We start from the raw sequence: 25,538 nt of genomic DNA on the forward strand, positions 1-25,538 counted from the left end.
CAAGTAGAATAGTTTAATTTTATAATTCTAGCCCAAGTTGTATCTCTTTGTATGGCCTTCTCCCTCTGAACGAATCTTTCCAGTACGGTACACTTCACCCTCGCCTCGCTTTATTTTATTAATATTCATTTGCTTTTATAAATAATTGTAGATTATATTATGTAATATTGTTTATAATAAACAATAAAGAAATAAATGTAAGAAGTGTTATTATAAATAGAAACAATTGTCTTTGTAAATATGGACATTTTTATTTTTTAAGAATTACTTGTTGCATTTGTAATAAAGAATAAAACCTATTCTTCCGTGGAGTTGCAATCGCAAAAAAACTATTGATTCTTTTTGTGAAGAGGTACAATTTCAAGATAGTTAAATCTATTCTGTAGTTAGCGTGTGGACACGGGAGAAATAACAATTAAACGAAACCACGATTCGGGCCAACCTGCGACAAAGGCTTCGCTTACGCTCAACGAAACAATTAAATTCTGCAAGACACACAGGCAAAAACTACGTATACACTTGAACGTCAGCACTTTTTTTACTTACTGAGAAGCGATTCTTCTTTAATGCATCAGTACTTTAATACAGGCGAAGCATGTTTATTTTTAGAACCAGTGTCCTCACACATTCCAAGTGAGTGATGCCACTTTTCTTGTAGGAGTAGTCAAGGATTTCCGACCAATAGAGATCGACCTTGTCTGTCTGGTCACAAATCTCATTCAGCAACACGCGGGGACTGACAACAAGCAGGCGCTTGGCTGCGCGGCGTGATGGCGCACGATCCTCGCCATCAAAGACAACGGTTCAGCGTGGCCAATCAGGAGTCGTCTTGCTACCATTTGACCAATCAGAAAGCTCCAAAGTATTGTTATTGTGCCACATGACTAATTCTTGAAAGTGATTTACAACAATGACTTTGCGGACCGTCCTCGGTGATACTTGAACTGTACTGGACAACAGTGCACAATGATTTCTACCAGAGAAAGATACGGTGTCCTAGTTAAATGAGTAAACCCGTTCTAATTTTCCCAAAGCCTGTCAGGAAATGTATGATGTATGACAGTACAAATAAAACAGTAAAACCTGTTCAGATTTGAATAATACCATAGTAATCGCTATAAGCAATCCGATAGTAATAGATTTTTTTATTCATGCAATAAAAGGATCATACAATAACAGTCTCTGACCATTTAACGCCTTAATTGCAGAACAATAGTAAATAAATGTGTACAATGCACGAGTTCTGCCATCGATCCTTGCCATTGGCTTTGATGATCGCCGATATGTGGTGTCATGCTGTAAGATCTAAAGAACGCTGCCTCGTAAAACATTCACTGAGTACACATTTATTACTACTGTTTCCACTTTACCTGTTAACATAAAACGTTAGTTGTGTAACTTTCATAGATATACAATATGGTAAAAAAATCCCGGAACGGTTTAATATATTTTTTACCAATATAGATAAAGTAATGAGACTTGGTATATCAATAATAGCCATAAATGTCTAGTTTTTTTAAGGTATTAAAACTTTTTTTATCCCTTATGGGGGACGGCCCACGAGGAGTCAGACAAAATTCTTAAATAGCAGCATAGGTCGAGTTTTATATTAAATTAAAGGTCTAGAACACATTGCCGCAAACCGGACCTCAAAAGGTTCACTCTAACTGAAATGGTGGCGTTTTAAAGTTATTCGTCATTTATCTGTGATGCGATGAATTAGTTCTTCTGTGTTGGCAACATTCATTGCAACAATGGGATTTCCGGGATAGTGTATTGGTCTTGAAAAACTCATTAGTGTTTACATCCTTTCTATTCAGTGAAATTTGTTTTTGACATTCCTGTTGAAAGTCCAACTGCAGGGTCATTAACTGTGTATCTTATCATTCTGAGGGTAGAATGCGTTTAGACAGGAAACTTAATTTTCCTCATGAGCTGTTACATAGCTGACTCCTCGTGGGCCGTCCCCCATAAGGGATAAAAAAGTTTTAATACCTTAAAAAACTAGACATTTATGGCTATTATTGATATACCAAGTCTCATTACTTTATCTGTATTGATAAAAAATATATCAAACCGTTCCGGGACTTTTTTACCATACTGTATAATCGACTTCCTGCATCTTACTAATGTCATTTTATAGCCTATATATTTATCTCCTAAGCTTATAGTCGGAACTCTGGAATATTACCACTTACAAAGTGTTTTAAATGTGAATCGTGAGTTTTATTTTGTCCAATTTGAAGTTCATTCGAATGATTTTACTTATAAATTACTAACTTGAAACTGGTTTCATTTGGACTGTTACGCTATATTATAGCCATTGCACGGAACGAGTTTGTTAGTACTGAAGTACTTAACATAAGTAGGACTTCAGTAAAGGTGATGAAACAATTATCAATTTATCGTAACTGGTAAAATCACCCGAGGAATACATAAAGATGTAGGACTGTATCCGGATGGAAATCCTCCTGCCCCCCGTAACATAGATAGGTATTGATGGGTGCAATCATAGAAATGAGTTTATTCTATAAAGTGTCGCAAAATATTAAATGAAAAGGAGAGGTCTTTTGGTGCCTTAAATCCCGAGAGGCAGCTGAGCGTTCACGAAGACTATCACCCGGAGAAATAGAAAACATTTCATTCATCTCTATTTGTCTGTCCACACGTTAAGTCGAGAGCGAATTGAAGAACAGACATAAAATTGCACGAAGCTTCATTTCTACATAAAAATTGAACAACGAGTTCTGTGATGAGACATGGAATTTGGATGTGCGTTAGTGGACATTTTTACATTGAGTACAGTCATTTGACATTTTAACATGTGACATAGTAACACAGTGTATTGAGGTTACTTTGGTGGCAAGCCTTTCGTTGAGTTATGTCAAGTCCTTCGATACTCCGTGTATTAGTTTATTTATAGGTAAGGTAGAATTCAATGATGTTAGATGTCCCTCCATTGGATTTGACTGCGATTTAGAAAAGGCAATGTAAACTTGAATATTTTATATTTTTCTAAGCTATTGCTAGGGATTCTGGCTGAATTCCTCTTTTACGACAGTCTTCTTGTTGAAGTCTGTTTTTCACTGAGTATCTCACGAACTAATAGAGTTATGGACTTGAAATGTCGCACGTAATTCCATTTATACATAGGGAAACATCGTGAATGATGATGGGCATGTCCCTTTATGGGATTTGGCTGAGCATTTACATAGCCTATCTATTAGCAAGATACCTCGAAAAAGATTTCGTCTACAGATTTTGGATTTTGGATACACCTTCTGCAAAAACTATTATGCGACATGTGGTCTTGCGTACTATTAGTCTACCTTGTAAATAACAGTATATGCGGAATGACATTTGCAGCGATGCTTATTTTGTTATATAAACTCGAATCAAACTAACACATTCAGTAGTAGCGCAATTAAAAATTGCGCAGAACCAATGTTAGCTCTTTCTACTGAGGAGCCGAAGCCTGGGGACAGAAGTGCGAGTCTCCACTCCAGTGCGCTGTCAAGGCCGCCCGGCTCCAGCTGAATCACATTACACGACTTCAGTTCTACCGGTCGTCGGTGTCTCCTGCACTCTGGCATATATTGTGACTAGGCCTACACACCACTATTCACAGTGGATTCTCGAGGTACTATTGTACCTGGCCACACCATGCTCGTACTTCTTTGGTACTTTCTAACAGGTTAATACATTTTACTTTTCGATAAGGTTAAATGTTCTTACGAATATCAGATTTCATAAATATTAAGAGAGCATGCGTGCAAGTAGGCTTTGCGGCCTCGAACATGGGACATCTACGCTGATAACATGGGACTAATGTTTAAACCTGAGCTACAAAATCAGTGTCAAATCTATTTCAGTACCTAGATTTCTGGTCTAAAATGCTAATGAAAAGGTATGCAGTATCTGTTAACAAAAATGATTTATAATTTATACATAACTTAGAATTTCCCATAAGAATAATTTTAAAATTTTAGCTTGATACTAAAATCGCATATCCTTTGAAATTGACGTCATAAAGTTTTTAGTGTTTGTGTGATATTTTGTAATTTGTGCTGATATCCTACCATATCTTCAGCTATTGGACTACAGTTTAAGAAAATATATTTTAGTTTAGAGTGCGTTATCTTATGACACATTACAGAGACGTACCTCGTACATACTCGTATACTTTTTTCACGCACAGCTATACAATGGGTTATAAATCGTGTCGGTGCTTTAATATTTTACGAGTGCTGGACGGAGTTTATAACCCAAAGTCTTGGACTCACCACCGCGACTCGGACTCGGCATCAGCTAGCGGCTAGCGAGTCTTGTGGAGGGAACTCATCTCATCATCTGCAGCCTCAGGCACAGCGATCAGTGTTAACAATACATGGCATGTTATGTTCTTTTCAGTTCATTTAGTTTATTTTAATATTAACTGGATTCTTTAACGCAACCGGCTTACTCATTCGAGTGTTCACAGGAATAATTCTTCTTCTACGTAATATTGCGTCATGTAATATTTGACAAACGAAATAGCCTTTGCTGCATTCCATGGTTGTACTAACGTATTGCGTATTTGAACAAATGTTCTTTTCGTATATCATTATACTGAAGTCATAAATTACCCCATCATTGACCCGTGAATCAGAAATCATCTTTAAAATTCTCCTAAATGGAATATTAATTTATTTAATACGATTAATCTATACATATTTATTTTTAGTTCTAGCTAAATAAAACTCTAAACCATCTAAAATTTCAAGTTTAAAATGTGTTTATGATATTCGTAAACGCGGGCGAGTATTCAAAATATAAATTGCGTGTATTCCAAGCACATACAGTTGTAGGATTTATGGTAAGAGAAACAGAACCTTAATTTTACTAACAAACCCTCTTATAAAATAACTCTAGGACCATTAGAGTAACACAGTCCTTGAGTCTTGATTGATTAGAAATAATGTAAATTATAACGCTGCATTCGACGTGATCATGTTTAGCCAGAATTCTATATTACACTGTCAAATTCAATTTCCTCTTACAATGGGCAGTGGGTTGTAAAACGCCGAAAGAAATACCGGCTTCCCCATTTTTAAATGGTGAAACCCTAAAATATCAATGAGTTTTTTTATCTTTGATTTCTAGTGAAGAACGATCATTTTTATTGATTGAGCTTTTAAAATATGAGCGAAACTAAAACTTCATGTTTAGAAAACGTAATGGATACGTTTACAGTTGTAAAATAGTCGTATGCCATCAACTCAAGAAATCATTAACGTGATCTACAGAGAGACACTACCGATGTTCAATCATGACGAAGGTAAGACAGGCATTACATATAACTAAACTTTATCCTGAGCCAACCAAAGCTGCGTGGAGTGCAAACATTGCACTTATTCTTATATAGTTGCTCAAGTAAAATTGTCACCCCACGTTCTATTGTTACTTCAACTGTAAGGAGAGATGATGTCAGAGCAGACGGAACAGTAATTTGGTTTGTACATAGACCGGCCGCCGCCCTGGAGAAGTCGCTGTCGTGTCAGGAGACAGACAGACGGTTTCTCCAGCTCCAGGTCCAGACCGCCTCCAGACTCTGACCTTGAGCCGCCACTGCAGTCCAGCTCCACGCCACGCCACTCGACTGTAATCACTTTCTACTACAGGAAGAGTTAATAAAGTAATTACTTGATTCACCTTGTCGTGTCTTGGTATTATAAGAATCTGTAACATCGATTTCATACCACTTCATCTGTAAAGTCTTCCTGTATACGTGAATTACTCAAAGGAAAATCAATTGATACATCCATTAGTTATAATCATTTCTTAATGTCCTCTTGCTGCTTCAATCGTAGTTTTCTCTACTATCTATTTAATATTTTCTGTGGGTAAGATAACTATGTACTCTTGCTTGTGCTGAGATACAACGAAGATATAAACAACGTTATAGCAAACTGAAATATATGAAAACTCGAAATTATGCATTTGACGTTTTCATCAATATAGCTTACAGAGTTCATAAAATCCTATCGGTTACCACAACTTTTTACGGACAGAAATATTTACTTCAATTTGAATATTATCAATAATATACTCTGTAATTATAATTTCACAATTATATCCTTAAAAAGAGGTTTGGGAAAGCCCAAAATGAAATAGGTTTCAGCAAGTCAAGTATTTATATGATAAAAGTTCCATGAGACAAAAAGTTATCGAAAATACAAATGTTTGATCTTCGCCCTCTTTTATATACCAGTACAATTTTATTCTGATTGGGAACTGTTAAAATGTGTTATAGGTACTGACTCTTAGAAGACTTCAGGTGTTAACGTCACAACATCCACGGCACCAAGTACCAAAATCATTCCCAGATATACTCAATTAATTATTTATAATCAATTAAATACTTAATAAACATTTATTGCCCGAAAATTCTGTCAGTGTGATTGAAAATGGTTTTATTTGTATTGTTTGTTTCGCTCACAAATAAACGTTAGCCCAGGTGACACCTTTAGTCCAAACTATTCACTCTCTGACTCACTCCCTTATTAATTTTCATCTTACAAGATGTCAGCTGTAATAACAGGCTAATCAATGGTTTCGTTGTTTTCGCTTATCAAACTTTTTAATTGAGGTATTCTCTTTTAACTCTTTGTTGTATTATAAGCAATTGTTATATATTGAAGACCAAAAAACTAATATGATTAATTATTACGTTTACGTTGTGAGTTGAATCAGTAATAAAGCAAGTCATGTTTACATGTTTACAGTTTCTTCATTTTTATATAATAGATGTATACTTAATTTATTATTCAGTTTTTACATTTTAATATTTTTATGTAGTATCCGATACTTCATAGAAGTCATTGTATAATTCACCAACACAGTCTCAGTTAACGTTATTACCAATCGGAGGCAAGCATTTAAGATTTAATTCAGTAAGATTGAGTCAGTGCTCTTTGGAGGCTGAAGCGACTGTTTTAGGTATGACCTTGTATGTCTTTGACATAGTGTTCAAATGTACTTCAGCAAGACAAGTCTCTATCATATCTCATAATTTCTTGCCGTGATCGGTAATACTTCTGAACTCAAGTAGCACTTGGATCTGCGTGCGTAAATTTAAATCGCAAATTTATCAAGTTATGTCAGGCAAACGGAAGACAAGATTACGTATTTTCACATTCCTTGGCGAGGCCGACCGGCTGAAGGTCTAGCGTCACAGCAGCACACTAATGTACATTCGCATTCTAGGCATTTGGTTGTGACTAATCGTTGCACAAACTACGCAAAGAATGTGACAACGCGAACAAGCAATAAACTGTATTTTATCGCAACATTTATTCGGGTTGAAGATATCTGACTGTATTTCAACTTACGTTTTTTGACCACAAAATACAACTTGCAATCAATTAATGTAGACTATCGACCTTTAGTTTAAATTTACTAATTAACTAATTTGATACAATTTCAACATACAATCTTATTTTTAATTAACTAAGTTATTTAAATAACATTAAGTTCTTAAGCACGAGGTGTATCAAGTTAAGCTATCTCTTTTAATTCACTTATTTTCTGCTTAAATAAAGACTTAACTTACTTGGATGTAGTTTGTACATTATTGCACATCATTGAAATGTTTGAAATAAATTACTTCTACGGGTGCATAGATTACATGATTAACAAACATTTAACGTACGAATAGACATAAATAGCCAATAAGAAAATAACATATTTTATGCCATTAAGTATACCTGCACCCACTACATTTATTGTAAAATTCATCTTTAGTGAACTGAATAGCGTAGAGTTAAGCAACACAAGTTTAACATTGATCATAAATATCCAGTATAAATACTACATAATCCTAACACTAATAACAATTGTAACATAATCTGGGATCCACAGTGCAACTTTATACTACGTGTTTGTGTTCTGCACCTAAAGTAAACTCGTGAGTTCATAATCATCACGTTTCATCAAGAGTACGTTGATGTACTTAAAAGCAATAGTACGTCTTCATTCCAAAGGTGTTTTGATTCGCAATTGAAACTGTCAGTGTTGTGTTGTGTTGAGGAAAGACGCCGGGGACGCGTCGAGTGAGCAAGTTGACGGAAATATGCGTTTATCATGGAAGTAGATAAGACTGTACGTGTGGCAGGTACTATGGGAGGAACGTGCCAGGCTGACACATGGGACACCTCGGGACATGTTCCCGAGATAGAGACGTGAGCTGAGTGTCGTATCGCAGAGCCGAGGTGATGCTTCTCATTCTTGAACCGTGAATACAATGGGGAACTCGGCCGCATGAATACACGGGTACTTGTGAGTGTTTCTAATTATTGGTCTTTCATTTTATAACAGGTAACAAGTATTGGTAGATTTTCTGAGATAAACTAAAATTAATGTATAATAAATATTATAACGGTTATTTATAGGCTCACTAGACTTTAAACTTACAATAATCGCTATCTGTGGTTCAGTCTCAATCAAGCGTATTGCGAAGGAAACAGGATTTTCCGGATATTTAACATCGTTCATTGATACAAAAAATCAGTATCACTTCGTTTCGAGATCTGCTACGTTGTGTTACTTTTTTGTATCACTGAACGATTGCAAATGTCCGGAAAATGCTGTTTCCTTCACAGTCCTTCAATCTTCAAAAACAAACTTAATACAAAGAAGCGTATTGTATAGTGTTCGGATAAAATAATAGTTAACGGATGGAAAGCGTTTTATTCTTTTCATTCTAAACTTAAAGATATCCTAGGAAAATTGGTGATATAATGCATCTGGCAAAACGATATACAAAAATAACAATAGTGTTGTTTCCTAGTAGGCCTAATTACATAATGAAACAAACTTGTTACCAAATTATAATTTATTTCTAAATTCACATTGGTAATTGGATATGTAACCTAGTCTTGGCTGTAGCTGATACAATAAATACTCGGGATGGATATGTACGTAATACCTGTTACAGGTATCGGACATGTTTGCACTGAAGCTTCAAAACAGAATGGTCTATAGGTGAAAGTGTGTTATGAATTGCAACTCAAGTGTTCTCTGAATAGGATAGTGACTCGCGTTCCCATCGCTCGCGAGATTATACTTCTGTTTTACAACGTAAGAAATTTGTATTAGTGTTATACAAAACTTATATTTATTTTTAAAGAGTAAAGATTCGAGATATACGAAACCTGCTCCATTCTCTATTATTCTTGAGGGGAGGGGCCCTACGTCAATAGGAAACTGACCGACACTTGGAGATTTTACCGATAATTATCCACTAATCAGATTCCGGGTCACTACACACTGCATACTGATTTTTGTGGGAGTACTGATTAACAATATACAACTGGCAACACTGGTGAACCGCGCCGTTGTCAGTCAACTGAAATAAATGATCGACCGACTACAGGTGAACTGATGGACACTTAATAATCATCAGTGTCCATTTAATGATCAGATCTCGGGTCACTGCATACTCCACACTTCATTTGGGGGGTACCGGCTGTCAATAGGCGGACTACCCTACACTTGATGGTACAGGTGTCCATCCGCTGATTAGACCCCGGGTAGGCCTACTCTCGTTGGTATGGGAGTGATGAACTTCAATAGGCGGACTGCCCTACACTTGATGGTACAGGTGTCCATCCGCTGATTAGACCCCGGGTAGGCCTACTCTCGTTGGTATGGGAGTGATGAACGTCAATAGGCGGACTGCTATACACTCGATGGTACAGGTGTCCATCCGCTGATTAGACCCCGGGTAGGCCTACTCTCGTTGGTATGGGAGTGATGAACGTCAATAGGCGGACTGCTATACACTCGATGGTACAGGTGTCCATCCACTGATTAGACCCCGGGTAGGCCTACTCTCGTTGGTCTGGGAGTAATGAACGTCAATAGGCGGACTGCCATACACTTGATGGTACAGGTGTCCATCCGCTGATTAGACCCCGGGTAGGCCTACTCTCGTTGGTCTGGGAGTAATTAACGTCAATAGGCGGACTGACATACACTTGATGGTACAGGTGTCCATCCGCTGATAGACCCCGGGTAAGCCTACTCTCGTTGGTCTGAGAGTAATGAATGTCATTAGGCGGACTGCCTATACACTTGATGGTACATATGTCCATCCGCTGATTAGACCCCGGGTTGGCCTACTCTCGTTGGTCTGGGAGTAATGAACGTCAATAGGCGGACTGCCATACACTTGATGGTACAGGTGTCCATCCGCTGATTAGACCCCGGGTAAGCCTACTCTCGTTGGTCTGGGAGTAATGAACGTCAATAGGCGGACTGACATACACTTGATGGTACAGGTGTCCATCCGCTGATAGACCCCGGGTAAGCCTACTCTCGTTGGTCTGAGAGTACCTACTGTCAGTGGGCAGACTGGCCGGCACTAAATGTCGATCGTACCGATATCTGTTCATTGATCAGACCCGGGTTCACTACACACTCCAGAATTAACACAATCACATATCCATTACTTGGCCTTGAGTACTCAGTCCCGGCCCGGTGTGGTGGTGTGGGCGGCCATGGGCCGGCTGAAGCCGATGACCACGTGCCCAGCCTCGCCTGACCCCGTCACGTCACGTTCCGTCGCATCGCCGCGCAGTTCGGGAATATGGCCAACGTTATAGCTTTGAAACTCCATTACTCATTAGGAGGCGCGGTAATAAAATTGCGGTTAATGTTTGACAAAATATATCCTTTATATGTAATATATGACAAGGAACTTGCAAAATATTTTCATGAGTTATATGAAGTGATATTCTAGCCAGAGGAATACTGAAATTCAAAATGGTTCTCATGTAAATAGAAAAACATTGTTTATATTATGAAATGATCGTATTGGTTTAACTTTCATTTCCCCCCAACTTTATTTTAAAATACTTATAGAAACTTCTAAACCATCTTTAAGATAGAACTATAAGGCGGAATAAATGCACTAACAAGACAAAAAGAAATAATGTATTCCTGAAAATTCTACGATAGGTCGGAAGGGGCTTTAGATTTGATTAATCTTACAGATGCGGGCGGCGTGAATAACTAACCTCGACAGTGTAAAATATTTTTGACAAATATATCTTTCTATACCAGACATTTAATTTACATTAACAATATCACTACATAAGGAATAATCAAAATAATACATCAAATTATTACTGTTATACTGTGCAGTGATACAAACGTTTGTTAATATATTATTTAAAGAAATAATGTAATATATTCTGTAACTATGCAATGCAAACTGTATTTGAAAAAGTATAATAGTATATAATTGATATATACGTTTTGTTAAACGTATATACCAAAAGAAAGTATTTTAAATGTACTATGAATTTATTCAGAAAATTCAATTTATTCATAATTAGAGCACTTTATCATCTTGTCTTTCATGTATCACACCAAATGGCATCATTTATTAATAAAATAATTTTATGAAAGTGTTAAAAAGTAAGAAAAGTTATACCTAATACAAAGTAGAGCATACATTGTTACATTGTTTTATGTGCGATACATAATTATATATGCACGTCACTGGACCTGTATATTTCAAGAATAGTGATTTAAATTATATGTAACGTCCGAGATCAAGTATAAAACTTTACCAAAGAAATAAAAACTACTATTACTTTTTGTTTAGTAGTTTAAATCCTTATGAATACTGCCACCAAGTAAACATGGTTTCTGCGGCCAATCTGGATTTACGGAAAATGGCGTTGGCAAACAACATGATTACTAAGTACGTTGAAAAGATGATTCCTACCCAGATACTGTCGTGGGAACCGCAGCTACGAAAGTAGGCATCGCAGTGAAATCAGCGCCCGTGCTCTCTCCTCAACACTTCATGTTCACGACGACGATTAATTTGTAAGAATGTTAATTCTAGGATGAGTTGCATGCAGTCGATGCTGATGTTGCAATTCGACAACTGTGTAATTATATTTGAATTGGTAATTAAATGGGTATCTATTATTGAATAAAATTACAATACCAAATACTCTTCTTACCTCTTCTTCTTTTCTTAGTAATCCGTTACGGTTTTACAAGGCATGTAAATTTAACGATTGCAGATTAAGAATAACTTAACCGCTTTGGCCGAGGTGCAAGACACAGGAAGTTTTCGAAATACAAACAAAATACATTAAAATACTCTAATTTAATTCTTCATGTGTCTAGTAAAAAAGAGATAGTACACGTACGCTTTTTATTTTACATAATGAATGTTAACTTTAAAATGTAGATTTTGCATTTTACGAACATTTTTGTGTAACTGTAAATATTGACACTACCATACAATAATAACTGACTAGAAAAGAATGTTTGTAATAAATTCCTGCCTTTAAAGACGTCATTATGACAGTCGCTGATTTCATCTTTAACACAGTACAACCAGTTAGACGTGCCTCAAGCTCGATTTAATATCAACGAATATTTAAGACATTCTATTCGAGAAATTCTGATTAAAACGTGTATTTAAATTTATGCCTAGATATAAGTAAAATATACACAGAAACATAATTTGCATTCGGTATGTTTTAATATACCAACAATTATCTTGTTAGGAATCGTGTTATTTCTTTCTGTGATTTCGAGGATGCACTTTTAATCAATTTCAGTTGTAATCTTAACATTAAGTCATGCGACCCTTGTAGTAATAAAACGACGATGGATTACCACACTTATCCCAGGACGAGTACATTATCCTTTTAATGTTTCTAATTGAATTTATATAGATGGTAGGAACTCCTTGTCTTATCTTTTACCATTTATTGAAGCTACAGTTCTGTTGGAAGATTTTAGATATGTTGAGAAGCTTTTCCATCAGAAGGAGCTATAAAGCAAACATATTAGAGAATTCTGAAATTTAAAGTTTATAAATAATTACTTGTTCAAATTGCAAGATAGAATCAAAATCACTGTATTTATTCCAAATATAATGTAACACTTTTCATTATTCATGTAGTTATGTCATTTACGATTGTCACTATAAATGTTGTTTACAAACTTTTCGGTAGTATTTTTATGACAATGCAACTTTTGCCTAGCATTGCAACAGTTAAAAGATTACTTATCAACCGATTTTTATGAAATAGGTTTCCAAATTTTTGTATTAAAAGTTCGTAATCTTTTTAGTTTTACGGTATTAAAAACCTCAACCGTCCGATCTCTTGAATCGTGATAAGACAGTATAATATCAATTTTTCACTTCATAATGCAAAAAATAATTTTTTCCAAATTTGATTTTTTATCTTAACTGTGTTTTAAAATAAAAATAAATATATAAAATACACACCGAATGTAAACTAAGCACTGTTGATACTACATTTTTGTCTGCATTGGCCTGAAGAACAAATTCCCAATTTATTATTATCAAGGGTTCGTAAACAACCTGTATAATACATGTACACAAATAACAATAATTCCTAACAGTGCAATAGTCCAAGTTAATGCTTTTAAAATCTATAGATTTTTACAGTTATTTCTTGAATATAAGTAGGATTTAATTGGTAAGTCCAATTTCAAGATGTCTAATATAAGAATGTTATAACAGTATAATCTCTCGAAGAATTATGTGGAACTTTGCTAACCTAATTTATTAAGTAGCTACGAGAGGACAAAACACACTTAATTCACGAATACGAGGGTTTGTTCCTTCGTTTTTTGTTTGTTGTGCTTGTCGGTTAGGTTCATTGCTAGACGCAGCGACGGATGCCAAACACTCACAATGAGGTTTTGTAGGTGCTGAACGCCATTTTGAGACTTGTTGTGTAGCAAGTTATAGCACGAATCTGCCATTAAGCGCGATAAAAACAAGAAGCACAGCGCAGACCGCCGCCGCCAACATCTGGTGTGTTTAGACTGACGGCAGTCACCGAAACTCGTAACACCGCTGCAGAGTCACGTGTGCTCTCTCGCCCGCGGTTAATGATTATTACTAGTCCATATTTCGACATAAAACCCGGTTATTGCCCCCCATAAACTAATATACAAGAGCTTGTTATGTGTCATGTGCCAGTCCAAACTGTTTAATACGGTTTGGTATTACATAATCATGATATTTTCGTGTATAACAGTTATTTATGTTAATCATGAGTTTATTACGGTTATAATTCAAAATAAATAACGTCAAAAATAAATCAAGTGCAAGCTTCAACCTTACAGGAGCGCCGCGCACGCGCGCGCGCGCGCGCGCGATCACACACACAATCCACAAGATATTAAGGATAAATTCCTGTAGATCAATACACTTTTTATGAGGTGTGGTATTGGTTATGTGTACTTACTTTTCTGTACTGCGTGCATGCGCGCGCGCGCATGGGTGTGTGTGTGTGTTCAAGATGTCCAAAATGTCTACCTAAATGCCTACAAATTTCTTCGTGGAGAGTTCAATGAAATGTTCTATTATTCGGTTCTTCAGGGAAGTTATCTTATAAACTGTAGCCCCGAAAAATTTTATTATTAATGTTATTACTCTCATTCATATCAGAAATAGCCTAATGAGAAAATACCTTGCGATCCAAGGTTACTCAACATTGGATATTGACCAGGTAGCGAATGAATAAAATTATACACAAACTAAAATAATGCCATTAATTCTAATGTGACAAACAGATAGCTCATGTGCGATTGGAATTATTAAAAAGAAAAGTAGCCAGCAAATATTCCAGTAATAATTTTGCAAGGAAACAAAGCTAGTTATAGGTCTGAGTCACGACCCTCAGGGTACCGGCCCCTGACCCTGCTGCCGCCGCCGCGCCGCGTCTCACAAGGCTACGCCCACTTCAGTGTCCGGCCAGTCGGGTCTCACTTTCGTTCTGTCTCTTGTGTAAACGTGTTCACCGATCCCTCATCCGTCTGAAATGATATGCTTTCCAAAACGAACGAAATAAAATAAATAATAATTTGTCTGAGCAATTAACGTTGGATGGACTTCGCAACGACCAAAAGTACGTGTACAATCTACAAGTTGCCTAAGAAATACTCAATAACCGAAATTTAATTTCTAGTAAATACTTTGCCTTTTCCTCCTCTTTATTTCTATTTTTGTATGAATGTTGTATGAATGTATAAAGGGTCTTCAATTTCATAATTTATTCCCAAATGAAAATTGTCCGACAATTAGTTAGTCACAAGTAATGCACTTATAAAGACATTTTGAATCAGGGTTGTCTTTATACTAAAAATTATATTTCGGTAAAATATACAATAGTTGATGATGCTTGGAGATTTTCTTATTTTAAAGAAGAAAAGTCCTCTTTCCGCAACAGGAAATTATATGAACAATTAGCAACTTGCAAGACGCATTCATGGCTATCATAATATTACAGAAATAGAATAAATATACAGAGTATCCCGTAACGCTGTGGACAAAGGTATACACGGTTATTGCTCAGGTCAAGGCAAACATATTTCACTATATGAACATGGGTCTCCGATGCTTAGTTTCCCATCTGTATGTTTTTTTATAAAAAATTAATATCTTAAAAAGTAGTAAATTAAATTATACCAAATTTGGCTCAAATATTGTTTGACAACAATGTCAGTTATTGAAAAGAATATCATGAAATTATCTTTAGTATTTTCAGAATGGCGGCTTTAAAAACTTTTAAACTTTGAATATCTTAAAAACTAGGATATTTCTCAACAATTGCCAGAATAATAACTTTTATATGGTTTTTCGACAGATAAAATGACACAAAAATTATTTAAGTCAAATAATAAATAGTTGATTTAGAGCAGATTTACTGTGACAAGACATGTCCTACATTGAGAGATGCCGTTTTTCAATTTTTTGTTTGTTTGCTATTCTCTGAGAACCAATTTGAAAATACTAAAGATAATTTCATGATATTTTTTCAGTAACTGGCCTTGTTATTTTAAACATTGAGCCAAATTTGGTATAATTTAATTGATTAATTTTTAAGATAGACTATTACTTATTTCTTAAGAAAAACACATACAGACAGACAGATGGAGAACTAAGCATGGTTCATATGGTGGAAATATGTTTGTTTTGACTTGAGCAATTAGGTGGTATACCTTTGTCGAGAGAGTTACGGGGCACCTTGTATTAAAAACTAACAAAGGCGGAACTATGGATATGAATGATTTGAGTAACTATTATCTACAAGGAGTATGTATATTGAGTATGTGTTGGCAACCCAAATTCTTAAAAAAAACGCATATACAGACCTTTCTCACATAACGTAGCAATGGCAAGAAGGGTTGATTCAATTTTAATGTAGAGTTCAAAAAAAGGAAGGTGAACTAGAGCGTAACTCAACATTAAAACAGATATAGAGGTCATTTGGCACTATTAAAATGAAGGCTAAGAGCCAATGACAAATATTATTTTTTATTCATACAAATTCAGAGCAGGATGAATTGTGTCCTTTTCAACACACTCTTGAGAACACAAAAAGCTAAACAAGTCTCCAACAAGCAGAATTAAAAAAATAGAATACAGATCGGTTGTACTTTTTATTCACCAAAACAAGAAAGGTAAACTTTTTAACAATACAATACAAGACAATACAATATACTTTTATTGCCAGAAACAATTTTAACATTGCATAGCATGCGTCACATAATAATAATCGTATATTCATTAAAATAATGAAATGTCTTATGTTAACGATTTAATTTTTAAAATATCGTAAACAATATCGATTTTAGTTAACAATAAAAGTTGTCAAGCAGTAAAATGAATATATAATAAAAATAACTTTGGATGTCAGCGCCTCTGTACTACCGCACATTGAAGCTAGTGAGATGGTCCATGAATTCACCAATTGTATAAAAATAATGAGACACTAAAAAGTGTCGCAATGTAATTTTGAACTGATTTAGATAATTTATTGATTTTATTTCTTCATGTCGGCTTGAGAAGGAAGTTGCTCGTATCTTCTCAATCTATGCTGAGCAGGTCTGACATTTTCTCTATACCTTGTATCGTAGTTGTGAATGTCACGACCTCGAACCATTTGGCTCTTAAACCGACAATGTACAGTAGTCTCCAGTATATACAAACATGGCAATGTTAGTATTTTGAGCTCCCTAAATGAATTTCTACACGACTCTCTAAAGTTTAATTTAGCAATAATTCTAATAGCTCTCTTCTGTGAGACAAGAAGTCTGTGGAAGTCGCCATTTGAACAGCCACCCCACAATATAATACCGTAGGATAAATGTGGGTGGACCAAACCGTAATATGCAATTTTCATTATTTGATCTGAACAGTATTCGGTAAGACCTCTCAAGAGATAAATATTACTTGATAGTTTCGCACAAACACTGTCCACATGGTTCCTCCAAGTCAACCCTCTATCGAGGTGTATTCCCAGGAGTTTCGTACAGTCAACTTCATCCAGGACCTTGTCGTCCAACATCACAGTAGGTCTGTACTGAAATGGTGCAGTGCTTCCACCAAAAACCATGTAATTTGTTTTCGAACGATTAAGTTTCAAGTTTATGTTTCAAAGTATTGTGTACATACATTTAATTCTTCGTAAGCTTGAATTTCAACTTGAAATTTTGATTTACATGTGAAAGAGAGAGTCGTGATTATTTTACAATAATGGTAGGCCTCTACAACCTTATAAATTTAATAGACCAGTTATAGACGTCACGTTAAACAGTTAAGACCAGTTGGTAGCAAGGTGAACAAGAACGAGTTATAACAGACCTCCACCCGGAATGGAAATCTTTCCCGTTCTGAATACTTTAGAAATAGTTCTACTTTGAGTCAAAATACATTTTTTTTGTTTCTAAAAGCACATTAATTAAACATGAAACGTGTGAATAAAACGTGGAGATACGATCCTAAATTCATTAAGATACTTGTGGTAGCCAGACAATCTGGTGTCACCTATAGAAATACTAATAGTTAAAGTCCGGATGTGAGAAATTCAGACAATCTAAACTTGATTAAGAGTGTAATTTATCTTTTTTATACATTTTTACAAATATTTTGAGACTATTCATGTTTTTAACTAGAACATATTACGTTATTGTAATGATTTTACACAATTTCTTGAATATATTGTTTATAGTAGTCTAGTTCTCTTGTATAAGATTCCTTCATTTACCCGAAATACGGTTCTGGTAGTTTTACATTCCAGTTTTTATAAATATTATAAGTAAATCAATATTATATTATTTATAATATTAACATGAGGCGCCAATCGTTGCAATTGGAATCGAGTGAATCTACAGCTTAAAAAGACAAAACTAATTGTTAGGGCGATAGACTTATAAATAACTAACAAACTCATGTTATAGAACAACGTACATTATTCAGCAATCCCTCACAGTAGGAGTTGTCTCTCTTGTCTAGAATACGGCAAGCTGAGGTGAGTCACCTCTGACATTAGACAATGGCGTGGATGTGGTGAGACGATCGCGAGAGGCACGTCTGTCTCTCGTGTCAGCTGCAAGACATTTACTTAACTACAGTCGTTTTGCTTGACTGCAAGCAACAATAACATCAGGAAGGTACAATAAGTGCTACATTTCCTTATGCGTTTGGTGGGATGTTTACAGGAAACGAGTTTGCATCTTTCGCATCAACTGCACCATATCATAGGAAAGTACGGGAAAAGGGGGTGCAGAATGGAAAATAATGAGAAATGACGGTGGAATCATCAATACTAATCGTGCGAGGCTACAACACGCCTAAAAGTGGAATTGTTTAGTAGACTTATCTGTCCTACTCATTCCCGCCGCTCTGGTGGGCTTCTTGGCCCACGACATTTTATGTAGTAGTTCCTCGGAAAACTAGTTGCAGTTCCCTTGAACAAAATGATTTAAGGGCCTTTCTGCGAGTTTGTCATCAGTGATTGTCTACAGCAAGAATATGACTTCTCCATGCTCAAATCTCATTTGGTATTAGTTATAACACCAACGCGTGTACGGTAGAACTATACAGTAGCTGAACTTGACTGATGTAAGCAATAATAATATTTGTACTAACATTATAGTTACTGATTTGACATACTACTCAAATCCGCGTTGAGTTGATGAGACGTTCGGTTTTGTAAGAATACACTGCTCTACTCGTACCTCTTATAGTTCACTCGTAAGGCATCAGTGATGTTTAAAATGTACCCGTATCTACTTGTATTGCACGAGGTAGAGGCAAACAAAAGTTAATGAATCAATCCAGATTTTCATAATACATTGTTAAGACGACCATACATAGTTTCTCATTTTTTTACCACAACTATACAGACTGTTTTTTTTTCTTCATAGTTTTCAAACAGTAGGGATAGTACTGTCTGCAAGTCTGCATAAAATGCCACCGAGTGCGGAGGTTTCACAGGAAACACTTCATTCTAAAAGTGCACTGTTGAGTTTGGAAACTGAGATCCCGACCCAGATAGGTGGTTCCGGTCTGAAAAACGGCAATTTGCGTCACTTTTCTCTGGTTGGACAGTCAAATACTGTAAATAGGCAAAAGAAGTGTTGGCTTTTACCCTTGAGGAACTCCGCTGATTGTAACTCAGTGACAGAGCGTATCTTGTCTCGGACAATTGGCGCGGAGACAGTCAATGTTAAGGCAGGTCTGGTCGAGGTTCTTTTTTACCTACTGTCAAGCTTTCAGGTAGGTAATACCAACTAAATATCATTGCCCATTATTCGAATCGATTTCAAACCGATTTTGATAAATGTATTAAAAATGAAACTACACCTGGCTTGTATTTAGTTAATCCGAAAACTAAAAACGTGCTGTTGATGAAAATTGGCTATAAGACTTTGAAGGGAAAGCATTGGTGTAAAATGAGTCCTAACTAAGCATACGTGTTTTAATCTTCTGTTGAAACATTATATTTTTACCGCAATCTGTGTTCAAATTGTTTTGAGTAAGAATATTTAAAAAGATGCATTTGCTATAGTTGAATATTCAATAAAATACGATAATGTTTTGATACCTGTAATTTAATCTCTCCCTTAAGCCGCGTTTACACCGGGGTTGCCACAATGATTGCAGACTTTTATCGGCAATTTTTAGTCAAATGCCTTAAAACAACTGCAACTCGCATTGCCAACTGTAGTTGCAGACCGATTTTACGAGTTGGCAACCAAAATTTGGTTTTCCGACTGAAGTCGGTAAAGATCAAAGGCGGTTGCCAACCTCGGTCGGCAATACGAGTTGCAGTGCCAAATTGAGCGGCGATTTGAGTCTGCAACTAACCCCGCTACCCCTCCCACCTATCGGCTCCACGTGGTCGATAGGTATTTAAAATTTACTCACCTGTATGTTATCCTTCAGTAAACATGTAAAAGCCTCACAAACATCTGGCACAAAGAGAGATATCCCCACTTTTTGAGACTTTAAACAAATAACTGATGTTTGTATAAGGGTCGCCAGATGCCAAAAATCGCAAAGATATAGCTAACCTTTCACGCACTGGAATTGCTTTCCTGTAGTTAGTATCCCTTTTGCTAATTATGTGTCCAATACCAAAAATTAAACATTCAAAATCGTTGCTCGACATTCTTAAAAAGCTTTTTATACTGCCATCGCATCTCAATTCTCCCGTCAAAGGATCTGTATCATCTCTATTTAAGTCATTCAATAGATCGCTGCCACTATACCTTGCTCTTGCCTGCAATGAAGGTCGAACCCAGAATCTTCTCCGTCTTCTCAATTTACCTAGAACAACACACGCTGCCGCAGCAAGTACAACCTCTTCCGAATTCGACATTCTATATAGGCCTACTGTCTAATTTCTTTGTTGCAAGTTGCAGTACAAATTAAGCAAACTGTGTTCATGGTCGCAGAGACAAATTACAAACTTCCATCGGCAACTAGCGTCGGCAATCGGAGTTGGCAATTTTTGGTTGCCAATTCCGGTGTAAACGCGGCTTTAAGTCTAATATTATAAACTGTACCAATAGTAATCGCACATTCACAATTAAAAGTCTTGTCGGTAATATTTGTCATAGATTATAGATTGTATTTTCACCAAGCCAGAATCGATTATCTTTCCACTGTAGGAGTGTAAACATCATGGAAAGGGTTAGGCCTACATCTAGCAACTCACGCGCAGTCGGCTCTTTTGATAACATTCTCACCGCCCACCCGCGGCCTCGGCCACTATGCCGCGCCCGCGCCGCATCTTTCACTGCGTTACTGTTTGGCTTGTGCAATCACTTTCACACATTCACTCTCGTCATCATGAGGATATTATGTAGCTCCCACCATACCGCGGCCGCACAGCATCTTTCGCTGCATCGCTAATTTGATTGTGCACAGATTCACTCCTGTTCTCATACTCTTGCGTAGCTACCAGCACCGCGCAGTCTTCCGTTCTGTAAAGTAAAGCAGTGACAGCGTAACCGAATAGTGCAACTGCTTGTGCACTTTTTCTTAGTAATTCTTTACATAATATACTTTATATGATTAAAACAACTTCTACAATGTGCACGAAATAGAAGTGCTTCTTATGGATATACTATAGACAAAAATATAGTTTCATCTTTAACTATTGACATAGTTGTTATCATTAAAACTAGTCGTGGCATATATTTCTATTGGTTTCGACATATTCTCAAAATAACATAAAAAATTAAATATTGGCACAAGTTTTTGGGATCCAGTTTAAGTTCAGATCCTTTTAAGGTTCCAAATTCAGCATTACAATATATTTGAGCTTGAAATCCAACAAAACCATTCTCTGTATGTTGACACTGTTTTATTCAGTTGCTCACAATTCATTTTGGGATTGCATTGTGTTAATTATATATTTATTTATATAAAACTCATAGCTCTAGCTAGACCAGTATATTAATAATAATTCTAATCTAGGCTTAACCTACCAGTCTGTAATAGTGTAGGCCCATGTAACAGCAATCGGTTTCACTTTTTTGGATTCCTCAAGCTGCAATTCGCTGTTTGTAATTTGTGACATGATGTTTGTATTACACAAAATATTACAGTAACATATTAACAATTAATTACATCAAATGACAATGTATGATTTCGGAAATTGTTGTTAAATAATTTCAGTGATGATTTAAAACCCAAAATAATGCTTTATTAATTAATGAAAATTGTAGTTATAGTGAATCATATATAAAAAACTCATGAAAACTAAAAATTTAAATTTGATCTACTTCGTCATTTATAAAGTTGCTTCATAAGTATTATAATTATTAAAAAAAAAAAAAATGCAAACCAATTTTACATTTATTTCAGATAACCGATTTCTCTATTTCTTCAGTATAACATCCATAACAGTTGGTCTGACCATGTGCAAGTGCAATCGCTCATTTTCATATTACAAGTTAAAATATTTGTTGGTAGTTAAATATTTAAATTTCACCCAATTGCCTATCCATTCTACTTTTTACACTGTATAGTATGATACATTATATTTTAATAAATGGATTGAAATAGTTCACTACTAACAACAGCAGCTACTTACATTATTGGTATTATAATTTAGTTTATAAATAGTATAATATATCAAGATAATAATATTTATGAATTTTATGTTATGAAAAGTGTAACTTGCAACATATAACCAGGAGTAATCATGTGTTATAGAAGTATGATACACAATCGTGGTCTTTCACGTGTACCAAGGTTGAAATGAACAAAAAAATAATTTTTCACAGGCTGAGGGGTGTGACACAATGTTCAGCTGCTGGTGAATGAACAAGATGGAAGACACGACAGACACGGTGGGGAACATGGAAGCAATGGAGACAGGCAAGACTGACAGCCCTGAGAGCGGGCGACACAGCAGAGCAGAAATGTTGCCTCTGCCAACTGAATCTCAAGGTGAGAACATCTTGTAACAGACAATAATGCAAAGATACACAAGATAATGGCAACAATAAGGTCCACTACAACTTGTCTTTCTGAAGATCTAGATTAAAATGAGGTGTACCATTCTGTTAGATTAATTTGTCATACTAAAAAAAATTAGTTAATTGTGACTATTAGTATAACTACTAAATACTATCCCCCTCTCATAGATTTTAATGATGTTGATTAGGAAGTATCTGTGAATAGGTCTGTATTTACCAATAGGTGAAATACATATTTACCAAATTTGAGGAGATGTCTTCACAAAAAAATATACTTTATAATTTCAAAAATTTCAAAAGAAACTATTTAATAAATTGGCCGGGTTAACCATTGTTAAAAGTAAACTGTCATCCATCCTGTTTAGTATCCAAGACTATTTTTGGAAAACATAGACAGCAACTGTACTAATGAGATTACAAAAAGTGCCTTATAAACAGGAATCAATAAAAACCTTGAGCTGTTCCTACTGACATTATTGATATTAGGTAATGTCTGAAATGTAATCTGATCATTATAACTACGATATGGATTCCAGTTGCTCAACATTGTAAACTGAAGATCAACAGGTAGTATTTTACGTGATTTACATGCTCGTATTGCAATCAGGAGTGCAAAGCTTTCTTCTTACTGGGACTCATTGAAATCTTGTTATTGACCTTCTGTCTATTTTTAATATATTTATAAAAAACAGGTTGATCCCCTTTTAATTTATTTGTTTTTGAGCTCAAAGTTCAACGGGTTGTCTATCTGTGTATCCATCTGCCTGTGTGAACTCTTGATAGAAAGTTTCTTTAGACTTCTTAGTATATACGTTCCTTGTGGTCCAAAGAAGATCCTTCTTAAATACTCAAAGGGTAGATCGCCCCAAAAGTTTTGTAAGTGTTCTAGAAAAATCTTGTATATGGTTCTGTGCAGAATATGGTTCTACGTGGACACTAGTAGTTGGAGTAAGATCAAATCCCGTACTCAGTCTGGGTTTTTCGTAAAATTTTCCAGAGCCTGTGCCCTCAGGAGGGCCCTAGTCAGCCCAGCCACACTTCAGGAGCTGGCTTTGGCCTTCTGAGGGTACAGGCTTTGGTAAAATTTTCTGAAAAACTGGTCTGAGTACGGCCCTGAGTAAGATACCCACCAAAGCTTGTGGTTCTCATATGTTACATGCAGGTGTTGGTGGTATGCATTGCTGGTAGAACCTCCCATTCCTTCCTCTATAATAACTATTATATATATTCTCTATTTTATTATATTGTATTGTTGCCAATGTAAAGTAAATATTAATATGAACAATATATGATTACCGTACTTATTTTTAAATTTATTAAGTAATTATTATTTGTATTTGACATTCTCTGAGGCCTGAGTAATGGGTTCTCAGCAATTTTGGCACATCATACTGGGAGCAGTATGCCTCTAAGCGTAAATAACACTTCATCATGTCAGTTGTCCCAAAGGGACCAAATTGGGAGAAGCATTACACATTAAAGAGTATACCTAAAACTTGCTTGTTACTTATTGTACTATTTACTTATTGCAGAAACAAATTCACACGATGGGGTTGACAACCCTGGATTTGAGACTGACGAAGTAAAGTTACCCCTGAATGGCACACACCATCATGACCCGACGAGTAATGGGTCCTTCTTAAACACGACAATGACAAGTAAAACAGAGCCAGACAGCCCAGAGACCAAGAAAAATGACGAGATGGCAGAGGCTGTCAATCTGGAACTTGTCAACATGAAACCGTTTGGCAATGGTATCAATGGAATACCGGTCAAGAAGGGCGATTCCGCAGAAGTGGACATGGGAGACCCTTATGATGAGTACTTTGTCCCAGTCAACGAACATAGGAAATATATAAGGTAAGTGGGTGGTTTCTGTTAAAATCAATTGTCCTTTTGTTTTATTTGATTAGTTGTGAATTAACTTTTTATACAAATCTAATTAGAATTGTCAATCAATATAAATTAATAATATTTTACGAGATAATAATTATCGTGATGAAACTGCAAGGTAGGGCATGTTAAATTGTTCATTACCACAACACAACATTGTAACTACCAAGAGTCTCAGTGGAATGGATTCCAAAATTTGTAAAAGTCTACTTGTGGGTTTTGGACATGTTATGGGTAAAATTAATTTTAAATTAAATTAAATTTTATAACCAACCAGTTGATTTTAAGTTATTTAGTGAATTTAGAATAGCCACCTGACCATTATTTTGAGCAATAAGCTGTTTTAAACTAAACAAAATTGCATCAGACTCATTAAAATTGCAACTCTAGAAGTCCTTGGGGTAATGTCTTACAGTCAGATATATTTAAAATCCACAAAAGCTGCAACCAGTATGTAATAACTTTCTATTAATATCAAATATATATGCAAAATAATAGTTATAGATACTGGTACCTAAAATTCATGTACACAAATTAATTAATTGGGGTTTGATCTATGTACAACTTGATCTTAATGTTGAAGAATTCAATGTTATTCTAATTAAAAAAAAACATTGATTAACTAGTTTGCATGGTTATTAAAATCATATATTATACTTTTTTGTATAGTATTAAAAAAAATGGAAGCTCAATACACTTTTAAGCCCTATTTTGCCCTTTGTATGGGTTATCAAACAGAAGGAGAGTCAATACAGTACAAGGGTTTGAACCGACTGAATCTCTCAGTGAAGATTTATTATATACAAAAATGGAGACAT

At 35.6% G+C, this 25,538-nt stretch overlaps 1 protein-coding gene across 1 annotated transcript in view; it reads left to right on the forward strand.

Annotated features, from left to right (window-relative positions):
• LOC124359890 overlaps window positions 1-25,538 on the forward strand; it is a 139,744-nt gene that overhangs the window by 79,951 nt on the left and 34,255 nt on the right. The window contains exons 3-4 of the mRNA XM_046813007.1: window positions 22,633-22,798; window positions 24,360-24,687. Coding sequence (XP_046668963.1) covers window positions 22,669-22,798; window positions 24,360-24,687 — 458 coding nt within the window. The 5' untranslated portion in view covers window positions 22,633-22,668. The remainder of the gene's footprint in view (window positions 1-22,632; window positions 22,799-24,359; window positions 24,688-25,538) is intronic.

This window comes from Homalodisca vitripennis, chromosome 4 (genome assembly GCF_021130785.1).
Source record: "Homalodisca vitripennis isolate AUS2020 chromosome 4, UT_GWSS_2.1, whole genome shotgun sequence".
Lineage (NCBI taxonomy): Eukaryota > Metazoa > Arthropoda > Insecta > Hemiptera > Cicadellidae > Homalodisca > Homalodisca vitripennis.